The 17,239-nt window shown below is 31.8% G+C and overlaps 2 protein-coding genes across 5 annotated transcripts in view; one reads left to right on the plus strand and one right to left on the minus strand.

Moving 5' to 3' along the window:
* Positions 1–17,239, minus strand: part of LOC123270511 (calcitonin gene-related peptide type 1 receptor-like) — a 280,947-nt gene that overhangs the window by 123,642 nt on the left and 140,066 nt on the right. For all 3 annotated transcript variants that reach the window (XM_044736600.1, XM_044736601.1, XM_044736602.1), the window contains one exon: positions 14,345–14,455. In XM_044736600.1, coding sequence (XP_044592535.1) covers positions 14,345–14,455 — 111 coding nt within the window. The remainder of the gene's footprint in view (positions 1–14,344; positions 14,456–17,239) is intronic.
* LOC123270509 (juvenile hormone esterase-like) lies at positions 1,776–10,485 on the plus strand. Of its 2 annotated transcripts, XM_044736597.1 has the most exons (7): positions 1,784–2,097; positions 2,176–2,464; positions 7,587–7,772; positions 7,829–8,188; positions 9,671–9,988; positions 10,084–10,228; positions 10,288–10,485. In XM_044736597.1, exons 1-7 carry the CDS (start codon positions 1,960–1,962, stop codon positions 10,445–10,447), a joined length of 1,596 nt encoding a protein of 531 aa, XP_044592532.1. In that variant the 5' UTR covers positions 1,784–1,959; the 3' UTR covers positions 10,448–10,485. The 2 variants fall into 2 exon arrangements, with proteins under 2 accessions (XP_044592533.1, XP_044592532.1); XM_044736598.1 differs by lacking the exon at positions 10,288–10,485 and having other exon boundaries at positions 1,776–2,097; positions 9,671–10,011; positions 10,043–10,228.

Genomic DNA, 17,239 nt, shown 5'->3' on the forward strand with positions numbered 1-17,239 from the left:
CGAAGAAATGCCTTACGGCGGTACCATGGGGGATCAGAGGATAGAAGAGAAAGGGGTTTAGGGTTTAGTGGGTAGGGGCGTCAGCGTCGAGTTTTAGTATGACGCTGCGTCGAGTCGCCACATATCCAGGCTAAACAGCTATGCCTAGAATCCGTAAAAAGGATTCCCCCCCCTAAGGAAAAAAAAAAAAAAAAAAAATACACACACACACACACATACATACATACATACATACATACATACAGACACCCTCGCGGGAATAGTCAGAGAAGCTTCCTAAAACCTCAAAACGTCGAGATCTGATGAAAACTCGATTTTCGAAAAACGGGATAAAAAAAATAACTTCCCGATTTTTGAAAATTTTCAATTTTCTTAGCGGGAAGTTAAAAAAATGATAAGAGAGCTTTTTTTGTAGAAAATTAAATTTTCTACAAAAAAGGTTCTCATCAATTTTTCTGTATCTCTTATCATTTAGCCAGAATAGAAATCTCAAATAAGCGTTTTTGATTATATCATATTTAAATCAAGTTCAAAATTAAAATTATGGGTTAAGGGGATATTCTGGTCTAGAAGCATGAAATTTAAGGTAATTTTTAAAGTGCCGTAAATAAAAGGTAATCAATATTTTTACCATCCATTTTTTTATATGCATTTATTAACATTATGAGAATACAGAAAAAAATAAAACAAATTGAAAATTCAAAAAATTAGCAGCTGATGAAGTGGGGAAAGGGGGGGGGAGGGGTCTCAAAAAATTGGCACGTGACGATACCCACAATTCCAACCCTCCTAATAATCGGAAACAAAAAAAATAAAAAAGACTATTAATCTAGAGTAATGTTGCTATGGTTGGAAGCACGGTCATCCCCAAATTTCAATTTTTACTATTTTTTCAAAAATTCAAAAAACTCAAAAAAAGTGGTAAAAATTTTTTTTTCAACTTTTTCGTAATTCTAACCATAGCGACATTACTTTAGATTAATAATCTTTTTTATTTTTTTGTTTCTGATTGCTAGGAGGGCTGGAATCGTGGGTATCGTCATGTGCCAATTTTTTGAGACCCCCCCCCCCCCCCACTTCATCAGCTGCTAATTTTTTGAATTTTCAACTTGTTTTATTTTTTTATTTTTTTCTATATTCTTATAATGTTAATAAATAACTTATAAAAAAAATGGATGGTAAAATATTGATTGCCTTTTTTTTACGGCACTTCAAAAATTACCTGAAATTTCATGCTTCTAGACCAGAATACTCCTTTAAATATAGGGTATACAAAAAAAATATAAGAAACTTTTTTTGTACGAAATGAAATTTTCTACAAAAAAGGTTTCATGCTGAAGTCACTTAGATTAATCAATATTCAATAATCACCAATAATTAATAATTATTCTATCAAATCTAAAAGGTAACTGGTAAAAAAATTCCTTTTTTTATCATAAAAATCGTCAACCAGTACTTGTAAGGAAGAAACTGTTATAAATAAGCTTCAATCCGGAAAAAAATTGCACAACATTAATGAATAATGCATCGCGACAATATAAATGGTTAGATATTTAAAGCGATAAACGGGTTATATTATATTCTATAATATCTTTCTTATCGCTTCGTTATCGATAATTCCTATCAATTAAACGTTCAATGCAAGTTTTATCACTTGAAATTTCACAAAGTCATCTATTAATTATAATATTAGTCTATGTAGATAGCGACGAAACTTATAATCAAGAATATCCGTCTTTCTTCCATTATAGAAAGAAATAAAAGAACGATAAGTGGGCGAGAAGAAGATTACGCAACGAGTATATATCTATATATAAATATATGTGTGTACATATATGTCTAAAGAGAAGGGGCACGGCTACACGATACAAGCGTACAGCGTTGACACAAATTTCCTGAGGAGTTTAGTGCTGCGAAGAGACTCGCGTAGTTAAGCCGCGTTATATTTATATATCAATTATGGATAATCCGATTGTTCAAGTGCAGCAAGGCAAATTGTCTGGGACCCGGGAGACAAATATCAGGAAGAACGGGTGCTTCTACGCGTTCCGAGGAATTCCATTCGCGAAATCGCCGGTCGGAGATCTCAGATTCAAGGTTTTGATTTTGATTTTGATTTTGTGATTGACAGATGTGATTGTGATTAAAGTACTGATTTTGTTTGATTGGTTGAAGGACCCAGAACCTGTTGAACCCTGGTCTGGAGTAAAAGAGGCCAAGGAATACGGAGACGTGAGCGCACAGTTCGACTGGCGGACAAAACAAATCATAGGAAGCGATGATTGCTTGTATCTTAATGTCTATACTAAGGAATTGACTCCTACGGTGCCGAGACCCGTTATGGTCTGGATTCACGGAGGCGGGTTCGTTGGAGGCTCAGGAAATGATGACGTTTATGGACCGGATTTTCTTGTTGAGAAAGACGTTGTTTTGGTTACTATCAATTACCGTCTTGGGATTCTAGGTAATTTTATTGTGAGCTTAGGAATTGTCTTGGAAATTTTGTTGACTTTTGAGAATGAGGGTGGATATAATTATATTAGAGAATGTTATTTTTAGAGACAGATTTATATTAATGACTTACTTATAATCATTAAAAAAAATTATTGTAGAGTTAATTTGATTTTTATGGAGAAGGTGGCTTGGAAACTGAAATTCACGATGAAGGGAGAGATACAAGAAAATTTATAAGGACCTTTTCTTGTAAAAAATTTAATTTTCTACAAGGAAAGTCTCATGATTTTTTTTTATATCTTCAATATTTAATCCAGAATTATGAATTTGAAGTTTTGGAACTAATATGTTTTATTGAACATTTGTGATGCTAACTTGGAATTTGATTTATTCATCAATTATGAGAGTTATGAAAAAATTGATAAGGACCTTTTTTGTAAAAAAATAAATATTATACAAAAAAGATATCATTTTATTGTATCTTCAATATTCAACTCAAAATTTTGAGCTTTAACATTTAAAAATTTGCCATATCAAAGCAAATTTTTTTTAAGGGAGTTGGGAAAGAACGGATAGGGGAAAGGGGGGACCTACTCAGTGGGAATTTTTCCGTAATTAAAAAATAATCAGATAGCCCAGACTGGGAATCGAATCCAGATCTTTCGGTTACGCGCCAAGGGCTCTACCAATTAAGCTATCCGAGACAAGTGCTGACTACTTTATTCAGTCACGTATATAAGACCCACCGAGCAAACAACGCCACCGTCCATCTTACGGTAAAGAGCCATATCAAAGCAAAACATTAGCTTTTAACATTTGAAAGTAATATTTTTTATCGAAAAATTTCACAAATATTTTTGTCTCTAACTTTGAATCTGATTTATGCATGAATGGTAAGAATTATGCATTGATAGAAGGATTTGTTTGTATTTAATAAGCTTTGATAACTATTAATAAATGATTTTTAAACATTATAGGATTTAATAAATAGTTATTAACATTTAATAAATTATTTATTAAATACGAATTATTAAATGTTAATTAATATTTGTTAACAGTTAACAAATATTTATTAACAGTTAATAAGTAATTTTTATTAAGTACAATTCAATGACTGTTAAGGGGCATTCCATAGTGACTGGTGGGACATTTGACTCTGGGATTCCATCAATTATAAGCTATAATTATGTGACTAAAACTTATATTACTGTAAAATTTATCTTATAATATAGAAGAATAGCTAATTAACAACATCCCTTTGTCACTCGATTACTTTTTAAGTTTCTCGTTATTATCATTTAGCTGAGAGTGACTGGAGGGACATCAAAAAATCCTTCTTTCTTACCGCGGTATACTTAAAGTCCAATTTCAGTTCGACCACTAAGCTTTTAAAAAATACTTCCCTTTCAATACAAAATTTATCCTACTAACATTCAATATTATGAAGAATTAGACTGATTGCCTACGAAGAAACAATTAAAAAAATTTTTTTTATTGTGACTGGTGGGACAGGCATTTATGACTAGTGGGACAAGTACAAAATGTGTACATGAAGTTGTTTATTAAAAAGACTTTTATATTATTTCAACCTTAGAAACATTATTGTTTGTATATTTAACTATCAATTATTTAGGATAATTAAAAAACACAAATAAAGGATTTAGCATGCTGACAACACGATCTTGATAAACTTAGGTGTTAATTAATAACGAACATAAAAAAATTTGTTCTAAAAACTATAATAATAAATATGTTATTTAATAACAAATATAAAATGAATTTGTTCTTAAAACTATTAAAACAACATTTGACCCGGATACAAGTTAGTACGGCTGAAAATTTACTGGACTGTAAGAAAAAACCGGTGTGAATCCATGCACTGATAGAAGGATTTATTTGTATCAAAAAATATTTGTTAATAGTTAACAAATAATTTATTAGAGACCATTTTTTAGTATTAAACAAATATTTCTTAGTATTTAAAATGATTTGTTTGTATTTAATAAATCTGATATTCATTTATTAAATATTAATAAATCTTTTTAAATACTAAGAAATATTTATTAAAGACTAAAAAGTGGTCTCTAATAAATGATTTGTTAAATATTAACAAATATTTTTAACTATAAACAAATCCTTCTATCAGTGTGCAGTGTATGGTGTTAAAAATTCCGGTGTTAAATTCAACACCGAAATCGGTGTAGCAGTAACACCGGTCGCGGTGTAAATATTTTTTTTCGTTGTTAAATCGGTGTTATAAATTTTCCGGCGTTGATAATATTTTAACTAACATAATTTTTATAATTAAACTTTTTATGTTTAATAATTAAAGATAAATAACCAAAAAAAGTTAATATTTACTTTAGAAAGTTTAAAATAATAAAATATTAAATAGATAAAAATTTTTGATTAAAATAAATACACTGTCAAAAATTTCGATGTAAAAATGGACCCAGAGCACTTTACACGGCCGTGTAGTGTGAAATAGTGGTGTGAAATTCTCTCGGTGTAAATTTTCAATCCGTGTTACTTTAACACCATTATTAGAGGACAATCTTACGATATCATATAGATAATCGGAATCTCTAAAATAGTGGATTTTAGTAATTATTTCATAACTTTTAAGTATTTTTTTTAAGATTTTCGGAATACTTCTAAGATAATTTTAGAATCAATGCAATTTATTTGAAGCAATTTAGTTGAAATTTTGTCCTTAAATCTTTTGTGGAACCTTTTTTGAATAATCTTAAAACATTTTTTTAACTATTTGAGAACAAATTTTGAAGACATTTGAGACATTTTTCGGATATTTTTGCGACAATTTTGGAACATTTTTTGGACAGTTTTAGAGTGTTTTTACAACAAATTTGAAACATTTTCAGAACAATTTTACGACAATTTGAACGTTTTTTAAATGATTTTCATAGAGATAATTTATTTTTGCACAGCTGTAGATTTGTCATGTTTAAAACATCCATTATATTGTGAGAAACATCATGGTTACGATAAAAATAATTATTATATTGTTCCTAAACATTTAATATTGTAAATACTATTTAACTTGTTGTATAACATTCATTAAATCGATTTCTGCGTAATTTTATAAATTGAAAATTCTTAAATAAATGTTACTTGTCTCATTTTGATAAATATTGAATATTAATTGTGCTTTATGGATCATGTAATATTCATACGCTGATACGGTGTAAATTTATTCTACTGTTACACCCGTATTACACCGGTTACACCGATATTACACCGGTTTAACACCGGATTTTTAACACCAAAAAAAAGCACCGCTACAGTGTTAATAGATAGGTGTTACATAGCGGTGTTAAAATGAGTCCATTTTAACACCGCTTTTTTTACAGTGTAGGAGAGAAAAATCGATTTTATTATTGATTAAAAATAATTTTCTTTACAAATTAGTAAAATATAGACTTTTAATAATATATTCCCATAGAGGAAAGTACCACGGGGCCTAGCTTGGCCCAGCCTTGGCTCAACTATGTAAAACTCTGGGCCAAGCTTGTAAGCCAGGCTTGGCCCAGTCCTGGTTGAAGTCTGGGTTGATAACGATGGGCCAAGCCTGGTTACCAGAACTGGCCCACGCCTGGTTACCAGGGCTGAGCCATAGTTAATTTTCAAGTCTGGCCCATGCCATTTGATAAAAAATGATAAAAAAGAATTATTGGAATGTTATTTTTTTATTTTATTTTGTAAGTAAAGTAAATTCAAACCTAACTGTTGCTAATTATAAGAAATAAAGTGTGAAAATCATATCCGTTCTTCTAATCGAGATTCGAACCCGAGCCGCGCGCTTGCCAGACCGATAACTAACCCCTACACCGTACGACCGATAAGTTGATGCACATCTTATTATTCTGATAAGCTAAATCTATATAGTGACGAAGTGTGACGGTTTATTATTTATATAATTTATGTTATTTAATATTGTGTTTCGATGAAAATTAACTATTTTTTACAAATGTTTATTATAGTTAAAAAAAATGAAAGAGTCAAGTTGTTATATTACTTTAAAATTTGTACATTTTTAATATCTTATGATAAATTTTCATGTTTAAAATTATCAATATTAAAAATTCAACTGTAAATTATTATATTTTAATTTTTTTAAGACTACATCAATTTTGACGATATGCAATTGTCTTGGTTAAATAATAAATTTTAAATTTTAGAATTTGCTAGCAAATATTCGTTAAACAATAAATGTTTACTGTTTAAAATTCTATTACTTAATGATTTATTAAGTTTGAATTTCCCATTGAATGGCTAAGGCTAGGTTACCCAATTCTGGCTCAAGTCTTGGTTGTCATTCAACGCCCATGGCTACAAAGAAAAAAAAATTTATTTAAATCAAGTAAATAATTTTTAAGAATTTCATCTTCTTGATTTGAGTAGAAAAATTCTTAAACTAAGAAATTTTTCTCGATTTAAGTAAATTTTATTTAATTAAAGAATTTTTCGTTTTGATTGAAGACAATTAAACTCTTCAAAGTTATTTTCTTGGTTCAAGAATTTTTCTCTTTAATTAAGTTAATTTTTTTTTTCAGTGTAGGTTTCCCAATCTTGGCTAACCCTTAGGTAATCATTGTGGCCGTGACTGGGTGACCCAGTTCTGGCCCAGGCTCGGGTAATAATTGGGCCGACCAAGGCGTGGTTGCCCAGTCTTGGCCCAAGCTTGGGTCACCGATGCATCGCCAAGGCTAGGTTAGCCAGTCTTGGCACAAGCTTGGATAATTATTGGCATGGCCGAGGCTGGGTTAAACAGCCTGGCCCACGCATGGGCCAATACAGGTACGCCGAAGCTAGGTTTCCCAGTACTGGCCCAAGCCTGGCCCCTTTGTTAACTCTGGAGGTTTCCTGCATGGGTTAGGACTAAATTAGAATGAATCAGAGAAATTTTAAAATTTTTGTTATTTTCCCATTTCGCATGGAATGCCCCTTATACATCAATTATGAGAGTCATGAAAAAATTGATAAGTACCTTTTTTGTAGAAAATTAAATTTTCTATAAAAAAAGTTTCTTTTGATTTTTCCGTATCTTCAATATTTATCCCAGAATCTAAATTCTAACCATTGAATAACAAAACTACTTTAATTTGTTAAAGGTTTCTTGAACTTGGACGATGAAGATGCACCAGGAAATCAAGGATTAAAGGACCAAGTAGTAGCTCTGAAGTGGATACAACAAAACATTGAAAAATTTGGTGGAGATAAAACTAATGTTACTATTTTTGGCGAAAGCGCAGGAAGTGCTGCAGTCCATTACCTGACTCTGTCTCCCCTGGCTCAAGGTTCGAATTTTAAATATTTTAAAAAACGAACTTCTAATTCTTTGTACAATTTACAGGACTGTTCCACAAAGCGATCATGCAGAGTGGAGTTGCGACGAATCCATGGGCAAACACGACACTCCCGATGAAGAATCAAGCCGAGAAAATTGCAGATCATTTGGGAAAAAGTGTAACGAATACTAAAGAATTAATAGCATATTTCAAAACTGTTCCCGCGCTTGACTTAGTCCGAGCAGACCACTCTTTCCAAACTTGGCAGGATCGTTTTTTAATCAATAATACCTTTGTGCCATCAGTGGATTCTAAATCCAAGCTTCCGTTTTTGAATGTTCCGTTGAACGAAGCTACTAAGTCGGGAATTAAGGTTCCTCTAATATGTGGACATACTAGTCATGAAGGAATTATACTTCTTGGAGGTAAAAATAAATAAATGTATCAGCTTGCTTTCTGTTAGGGAGTTATTCAGACTTAGAACACTGAAGAAAGGAAATTTTTAATCATTTCCTTTAAACTTCAACAGGTTCTTTTTCTTTACATCCAGTAAATTTGAAATAATGATTATTAAAATAATTAATCATCAATTTAAAAACTATCGTTTAGCTAAATACTAAAGATATGGAAAAATTATAAGATACTTCTTTTGTAGGAAATTTAATTCTCTATCAAAAAGCAGCTACCCAATTTCAAAACACAGTAACTGACAATTTAAAAATTTTTTTTAAATTTTTCTTATTAAGAAAAAGTTTGCACGCCAAAATAATAAAAAATTTGATTTATGAATAGAAAGTACTTGAATCTAAATATTTTTAAGAAAAAATACTTGAAATTAAGGCCTAAAAGTTACAAGAAATGCAGCAATACTAAAAAAAATCAGGTGTAAAAATTTTGCAGTTACTGTGTTTTAAAATTGGGCAGCCGAAAGGTCCTTATCAATTTTCCTCTATCTCTTTTTTTTAGGTAGATTTCGTAATCTATCTATTACATTGGCGCTTATGTTGGAGTTTACACGGAATTTCGTTATTTTATCTCTTATGTAGTCGAGTAAGGTTCAAAATTAGCATTAGTTCAAAAGTTTCTGTATATATATATATATATGCAATATAACGTGGTTTGTGAACACGATAGCGTCTACAATTCTCAACGGATTTAAATAAAACTTGGTATACATATTCTTTTGATAATTACCTTGAACGAGTTCGAAGATGAGCAAAATCGATCAATTAGTTTAGAAATGGCAGCCATTTAAAATTTTCAAAATAGTGAAAATCACGTTTTCGGTGACTTCATCGATGTATAACTTTTGATTGAAAAGAGATAGCTAATTTTTGAAAAATTTACGTGATAGCTCATAAAAATACTTTTAATTTGACGTACATAACATTGACATTTTGACCATTTTTAGTTATTTTATCAAAGTTAAGAGTGCAACTGAACCATTTTCAGGCAATGTGTAGTACAACTGACTTATGAATGTTATTTTATCAAGAATTTCATCCTGTGAAATCTACCTTTCATTTCGGATGTGGCCGAATGGCATTTTGTTCTCTGAATTTTTATTTTAAATTTGATTTCAATCATATCCAGTTAAGCGACTTGTTTAGAAAGCTTAAAATCAAAATTCTGAGCTAAATATACTGAAAATACAAAAAAATCATAGAAGACATTTTTTGCAGGAAATTTTATCTTCTACAAAGATAGTCCTTATAAGTTTCTCCGTATTTCTCATCTTTAAGTCAAAATTTGAACTTAAACTAATATCTTCGGTTTGAATCATAAAAATTCAAAAATTTTATTAACTCAAGATCTTTTCCATTAATCAAAGAAATTATAAAAATATTTATTTGAATCAATTTTTGAGGATTATTTTAGCTTCAAATAATCAATCATAATTTTTCCAGGATTTAAAGACGAATTTTACTCGGAAATTGAAGCCAATGACGACTTCCTCTTGCATTCAAACGTTAAGAAATTCCTTCAAGACCAAAATATTTCCGAAGCAGAAATGAAAAGATTCTTCATGGGCAACAAGCCAATCAGTTATGACAACGTTAATGAAGTCGTAGATTTAATCAGCGCGACAAATTTTGTGTTCAATATTCACCACGTTCTTCAAACTCAACCCCAAATTCCTGGGATTCCCACTTGGGTTTACAAGTTCGATTATTATTCACCGGAAAATTCAATGATGCAGAAAATATTTGGAGTCAATGTTGAAGGTACAATAAATTTTTTTTGGCTAGTATACTATTTGTTTTTGGCTAGTGTACTAGTATAACTAGTTCAATAATTTATTTTTAATTTTTTGAATCAGGAACGTCGCATGGTGAAGAATTGTTCTACTTCTTCTACCCGAAAATGTTTGGCCTTCTAGGCATAGAACCGTTTGCTCCCGGTACTAAGGAGTATCAAATCCAGCAGTACTTTTTGGAACTTTGGACCACTTTCGCTAAAACTGGGTACGTATAATTTTTATTAAATTATCAAATTATTATTATTAATGAGACAAATTTTGCAGAAACCCAAATCCCAAAACGTCAGAACTAATTTCCGTAGATTGGGAGCCTGCCGACAATTCAACGGAATTCAAATGTTTGAAAATATCCCAAGATCTCAAGTTAATTAAGGAACCTAATTTATTGCATCGATTAATCAAAAATATAAAAAATAAGCTGTAATTTATATTGTATTTACTTGACAAGAAATTAATGGAGTTGATACTGAAAGAAATTACAAAAAATATTGATTTATAATTAATTTGTTTTTTATTATTTAGTACCTCTACATAAAATCGATAATTTGATAGATTAATGACAAGAAATTTAGCGGTCAAATAACACCAGCAAACAAAAATAAATGGTTGTCTGTACTTTTGATCCACTGAATCCGAATTTGAAGTCCCTTTGGCCCGGTCACTCTCCAGTTTTGAGTAAAATGCAAAACCCCTCCCCCCCTCCCAAAAAAAGGCAAAAAACTGCAGTCACGGCGATGAAAAAAATTTTGTGGACCTGGATAAAGTATGATTTTTATGTTTTTCAATTTACTGAATCTGAATTTGAACGAATTTGCGAAAACTACTGAACCGATCGGAATAATATTTATACCATAAGATGCAGCGTGTTTCAGAGAAGGTTTTAGTATGTGATATATTGGTGATTACCTATCCGGAACCTATATTTTTTTGACCTTGAAATAATGAATTTTTATTGTAACTAAATTTATTCTATTCGATTGTCATTTGTTTAAAATAAATTTTTTAACTCTGTTAGTTATGTTTATATACTAGGCAGATTTCTTCACTTATGAGACCTGTAATTACTTTTACTGAAACGTTCAATGCTCATTACAAATTTTTTTTTTTCATATCAATATTATTCATTTTTGTAAGAAAGACACGGGAATGTTATAATGATTGCACATTGAAAGTTGCAATGAATATTAGCTAAAATAATTACATGGATAAAAGGTGCATGCCACTTCGATAGAATTTGGAATCTGTGCAAGTTGAAACAATACTCTTATTAAATTTCAAGTCTAGAGCTAAAAATGCAATTCTATAAAGTGCCCAGCGAAGCGGGCGAGTAACAGTTAGTCTAATCTATTTGCGCCGAAAATGTATGTAGCTTAGAAAAAATTTTCTGGTCTCCTACCTTAAAAAATCACCCATCAATCAATCATCAAAAAAAATTTTGAAACTTAGGCATATATATGAACAAATTTTATGTTTGCTAATATGCTATTCATATATCAAAAATTTTTACGATACTTTTTGAACAATTTTCATGTTAGTCAATTTCGGTCTTGTCATTTACTAAATTTTACAAAATTTTATAAAAATACTCTGAAGATAATCTTCATAATGAACTTAGCCTTCAACACAAAAAACATCAACCCAAAAAAACATATTTTGACAGTTTCTTACCCTAAAGATAACTAAACACCATTAAATTCATAAAGCACTAATTAGTACATTCAATGTTTTTGTAGGAGTCGTTATCAAAAAACCTTGTTGATGTTGGTATTTAAACATCCAAATACACCGTCAAGACTTCAGTAAAGTTTGCGTTAGTTTTTGTTTACCAATCGAATTTCTGTTCAAAATAATCATGAGCATAATGGAACTGTCGCCGTACTTGAAAGCGATCCAGGAAGTTGTTGGATCAACACCAGGAGAGAAGTATCGCGAAATAAGTAGCATTGTTTGCAAGCTGGTATCTTCAAGGAACATCAAGAGATCCTTGAAGAACTTGGACTTTCCAGAAGTTTTGAAGCCTTTGGTTGAAGTTGAAATCGCGCGAAAACTTCGACAGCCCGATATGATCCTCGAAGCACTGAAATCCGAGAGCTGGGAAGTTACGATGCGTGCAGTGAAAGCCAGGTGGTTCTTCAACGGTGGCAACAAGATGACATCGGTTGGATTCTACCAGACCCAGATCTTTCCGTTTGTTTCAGTAAAAACCCGGAGAATGATCATCAAAGCCTTAGCTGATAATCTAACAGAAGAGCCAGAGCTTGCTGATAATTTTTACGAGCTGGTCACCCTGATGTATGGAGAAAAGCAGGCCAAACCTTTGTTGAAGGTCTGTAGCGAGTCCTTCATCTGGAACCGCATCAAGAACTTCAAGTTCAACTACACTGTTGTTCACTTCTTGTACTACAAGTACCCGGAAATGGTCATCAAGTACTTGAGGTTGAGCAAGAGCGACCCAGAAAATTTCAACTTCACCTGCTTTGCAAGATTTCTTCCAAGGTTGTTGCTGAAGCATCCGGAGGTTTTTGAAGAGTTGGTTGAAAAAAGTGATGATGTTCCTATGCTTAGTGCGAGACACACAGGTTTGTTTTTGAAGCACTGTTTTGATGCTTTTTTGAATAATCCTCATAAGTTTTTGCAAATTCTCGCGCCTAGAGTTTTGGAGAGAGTGCACACGGAAGAACAACGCGAAAGTGTCTTTAAAATTTTGGTGGTTCAAGAAGTTGTGAAATTCGAAAATGCTTTCATTGGAAAGTTCAAATTCCTGGGTGATGGAAAGAAGCTCTCTATATTGATGTCAGCGTACAAAGAAAAGCACAATGTTGATTTTCTGGATTGCCATGAAAAGATCACACCCAAGATTATGAGAATCCTGCCCAAGGAAGATAGAATCAGGATAGCAAAGGCCAAATTTGAAGAGAAAACTTCTCCAGGTGACGAACAACATCAGCTATAAGAAATCTTGGATCGCTTATCTGGATTGCAGCGAATCGTTTCAATTCTACAAATCTGAAATGGAGATTGTCGAAGCGTCAGTACGTTTCGAAGTCATCAAGCGTATGATTTACTCCTGCGTGGATAACAACGATAGTGACTCATTGCTGGATGTTCTGAAGTACATCCAGAAGAAGTTTGACTGCGAGCAGCATGAATTCTGGGCTAACGTTCTGAGGTTCTTGTGGAGATACACTTGTTCGATGAATCTTTCTCAAGACCACTGGGCGATCATCAGTGAGTTTCTGATGAAGATCATTGAAGACGAGAAGAAGTGTGATGACCTTTGCATCCAAGAATTGATGGCCGAGAAGGTCCGCCTTGACATAACTAATTTGGACCACGAAATTTCTCCATTTTTGAAGTACATGTTCAAACACTACAGGAGCAATTTCTTGAAACTAGTACCTTCTCTTGCAAAGATTAGCTTGGAGAAACTGATCAACGAAATCCCTTCGACATACGATGACGTCAATGACATCTCCATTGAGCAAGTGATTGATCTCGTTAAAATGATTGGCGAATTCAACGCTCATAATTCGGGATCTTGTGCTAGAGTTTCAGTAAAAAATTTCCCCTGGTTGGCAGCTTGCGTCAAGAAGTTCTTGATTGACAGATACGGATTATGGAGGAACATCAAGGGCCTGTCTTTGGCACTCAGAGACACTGAAAGGAGGCTCTACGAAGCTTACGTTCCTGAGCGGCACTGGTACATTGACATCAAGAGTATTGATGCTTTGAGGACTCTTAAAAAAGATCCGGAAGTGGTGAAGCGAAACTGGAAGTGTTATTGGAATAAGTGTCTTGGATACGTCAGCAAGAGAGTTGTCAAGAGATTTATCAGGAACCTTCGTTGGTATCAAGACTTGCCGATCATGTTCGCAGAGAAGAGTTTGCATGATATGAAGAATCAGGTGCGAAAAATTGTTATTCTGGGGCTTTTGATGGAAGGTCCAGCTTTTGAGCGGCTTGTAGGATCAGAAGATGGTGGAAAAATAAGCAAACCTTACATGCCTCAAGCAATTTCGTGTGTAAGACCTCCAGTTTCTTTGGAATTCGCGCTTAAATACTGAGAGAAAGAGCAGGTTAATATGGGAGAGACCTTGGTTACGATTGGCGACAAGACCTCTGTTGATAAGGTAATTCCATTTGCGATGTCGCTCATGAGTCGCGATTTGCCAGTGAAGAAATTTGCGGTTAAATTGTACTGTCTCGCTTTTTCGCTGGACTGTACCAACTAGCTTAATTTTTGTTGTTATTTATTGATTTTATTGTAAGTTTTGTAATGTATGAATAAAGATATTGAAAAAATGAATTTGAGTTTACTTACGTGAAGGATCAAACCCCGTGACGAAGCCAGGACATGGTAAGATTTCTTGTTCACCAGCTGGAGTATTAGGCCAACAGAGCCAGCCATCGAATGTTCCGGGACAGAAAGGCTCTGCAATGATAAATTAACATAAAATTAAGTTGAAAGTTTAGAATTTTAGTGGCTATTGTAAAAGTGACAATAGATCTTAATCGAATTCTGGTTACGGATGAGGTTAATCATGCTTCGAAGTTATAATTGCGAGATTTAAGCTTCGTATATTGCTATATACTCGTGCTCCAGGCGGTAGCGTGACTAGAATTTTCCGTCGCAAACTCCACGTTTTCAAAGGATCATCAAATATCTGGGATTAGTCGTATGAATAATCACGTTTTATATTATTAATAAACATATTTATGTTCAATTTGTAAGCTACGTAAACTCTAAACATCGCATTGAATTTCTGTTATTGAATGAATTGATATTCATGGAACATTCTGGGTGGACTTTTCGAAATCGAATTTTCTGTTTAAAAAAAAATTGAGGATGGAGTTTTTGCGTTTTTTAGAAAAATTATTACAAATACATTTTCAAATTTTTGAATATAGTTTAGAAATTTTGAAGTTGAAATTGTGGGTTAAGTATTGAAGATACGAAATTGAACTATAACTTTTTTGTAGGAAATTTAATTCGCTACAGAAAGGTCCTTATCAATTTTTTCGTATTTCTTATCGTTTATGTAAATTCAAATCTAAAATTTTATTGTCAGATTTTTATTATACTTCGTGGTAGAAAAAAATAAAATTTAAATTTTGAGCTAAATATCAAAAATATGAAAAAATCATGAAACCTTTTTTGTAGGAAATTAAATTTCAAACAAAAAAGGTCCACATGCTAAAGTTATTTTGAGTAACCATTAGCTTGTAATGATCAATTTTTGATAGCTAAGTAGCATTCTAGCTTTAATTTTTATAAATATACTAGCTGTTTCCCGCCTGCTTCGCTGAGCGCTTTATAGGATTGCATTTTTAGATGCAGACTTGAAATTTTATTGCAGTATTGTTTTGATTTGCACAGATTCCAAACGAGCATTGAAAGTTTTAGTTAAAGTCATTGCAAGTCTCATAAGTAAAGTTGAAATCTGTCTAGCTTCAAGTGCGAACAATTTTTCTGTCATTTAAAATTTTCTCAGTGACATCAATTTTTTATAGAAAATAAATTTAACATGTTTTTAATGAATTCTAACTAAATAAGTAGCCAAATTTATTTTTCACATATCTAGTAATTGGAAAATGCATTCATTTTAATCTGTTACATTCCCGCGATCCCACAATCAGAACAATTTATAAGTAATGTAATCAGCAAAAATAACATGTATGTAAAATTCTTAGTTCGTTGACTGAATTACTACATGTAATATTAAGATTTGGAAACTTTACAATGAATTTTTTCCCGCTGTTAAAGAGACGTTTGTTGTAAGGAAATTTTTAGTAAATGTTATTGAAACTAAATAGACATGGCCTAAATTTCATGTTTCAAAAAGTCCTAGTTTATAAACAACAACATTTTTAGTAGATTTCATAGAAGTCTAACTATTTTATTTCATGGAACTAATTATCATAACCAAACACAAGATCAGCATGTAAATATAAATTTCCAACACTTAGTTCACCAGACATAATTAGCTTCTTTCTTAAACTTTTTTTAAATGACGTTAAATCAATCAAATATTAAGGTTATGTAATAAAAACAAAAGAAAATTGTATTAAAAACAAATAAATGAAAAATGAGAGTCTTTTGTTTTTATTGGCGGGAAAAAATGTATATAAAAGTAAATCGTAAAAAAAATGAGAAAGGGTTGATTAAACCCAAAAAATAAGTAGCCTATAACCATCTACAAAAAATTCTGCGTCGAGTGGTAGCAGTCCTTTTCCGATAGCTTCAGTAGTTTCGACGTCAACTTTAGTCAAAGGAACCCTATTTTGCTTATATAGGTGATTCTCTGTAAGGATGTTTTTTGCCGTCCCAGGCATATTTTTCTTAGAAAAATTGCTATTTTGTTACTAAAAAAAATTTATTACGAAAGTAAAAAAATATTTCTATTTGGAGCATTAAAAACTAAAATGAAATAAATTTTGGTTTTTTTGCTATAAATTCGTAAACCACCGAAATATCAGTCCCCTGGGCTGTCCCATTCGCAAAATTAAAACTTTAAGATTAAATTTTAAGTTATTCGTCAATAATATATAATTTGATCCATAATGTTTATAAGCATAATTAGTTAACTAACAATCTTCTTCAATAAAAAGTACCGAAAATTAATTTGTTTCATTAAATTCATTAAACCAAAGTTTGTCCCAGGCATTTTAAAATCAGTCCCCTGCCAGAAGTTCAAAGCCAAAAAAAAAATCCAACGTGTTATTTTACCTTTTGTAAAGTTTGTAAGGATCTAACTAGCCTTGAGTTAATAACCATAGGGCTGTTAGCGCTTTATTGCCATATTATTTAGTGTCAAAGCACCGTTTTTGCTGGAAATATGTGTCTGGGCCATTTCAAAACTCAGTCCCCTGGCAGCTATTTTTATTTATAATTTATTTATAAAATTGGATCCATAAGTCTTAATATTATTTTAATTAATGTAAACATACATTGAGAACTTGAAAAGTTGAATGCATTGAAATAGTTTGCTTGATTTTTCTCAATTTGATAAAAAAAAAAAACAATCCCCTGTCATGTTATATGGCAAAAGATACACAAATATCGAAAATGCAAAAATTAATTCGGCTGTTTATTTATTATGATTAAGCTGATAGTTATGTAGCCCTTGTTAATTTTTTTTCTAATAAAATCAAAAATAATTTGTTCGGACGATTTTGTACTGATTTAAGACACCCTTACAGAGAATCACCCATATAA

Source organism: Cotesia glomerata, linkage group LG8 (assembly GCF_020080835.1).
Source record: "Cotesia glomerata isolate CgM1 linkage group LG8, MPM_Cglom_v2.3, whole genome shotgun sequence".
NCBI classification, from domain to species: Eukaryota; Metazoa; Arthropoda; class Insecta; order Hymenoptera; family Braconidae; genus Cotesia; species Cotesia glomerata.

Coding starts and splice junctions, on each gene's coding strand:
- LOC123270509 (XM_044736597.1), top strand. CDS start 1,960: ATGGATAATCCGATTGTTCAAGTGCAGCAAGGCAAATTGTCTGGGACC. Junction 9,989..10,083: donor ATTTGGAGTCAATGTTGAAG/GTACAATAAATT, acceptor TTTTTGAATCAG/GAACGTCGCATGGTGAAGAA. Junction 10,229..10,287: donor ACCACTTTCGCTAAAACTGG/GTACGTATAATT, acceptor CAAATTTTGCAG/AAACCCAAATCCCAAAACGT.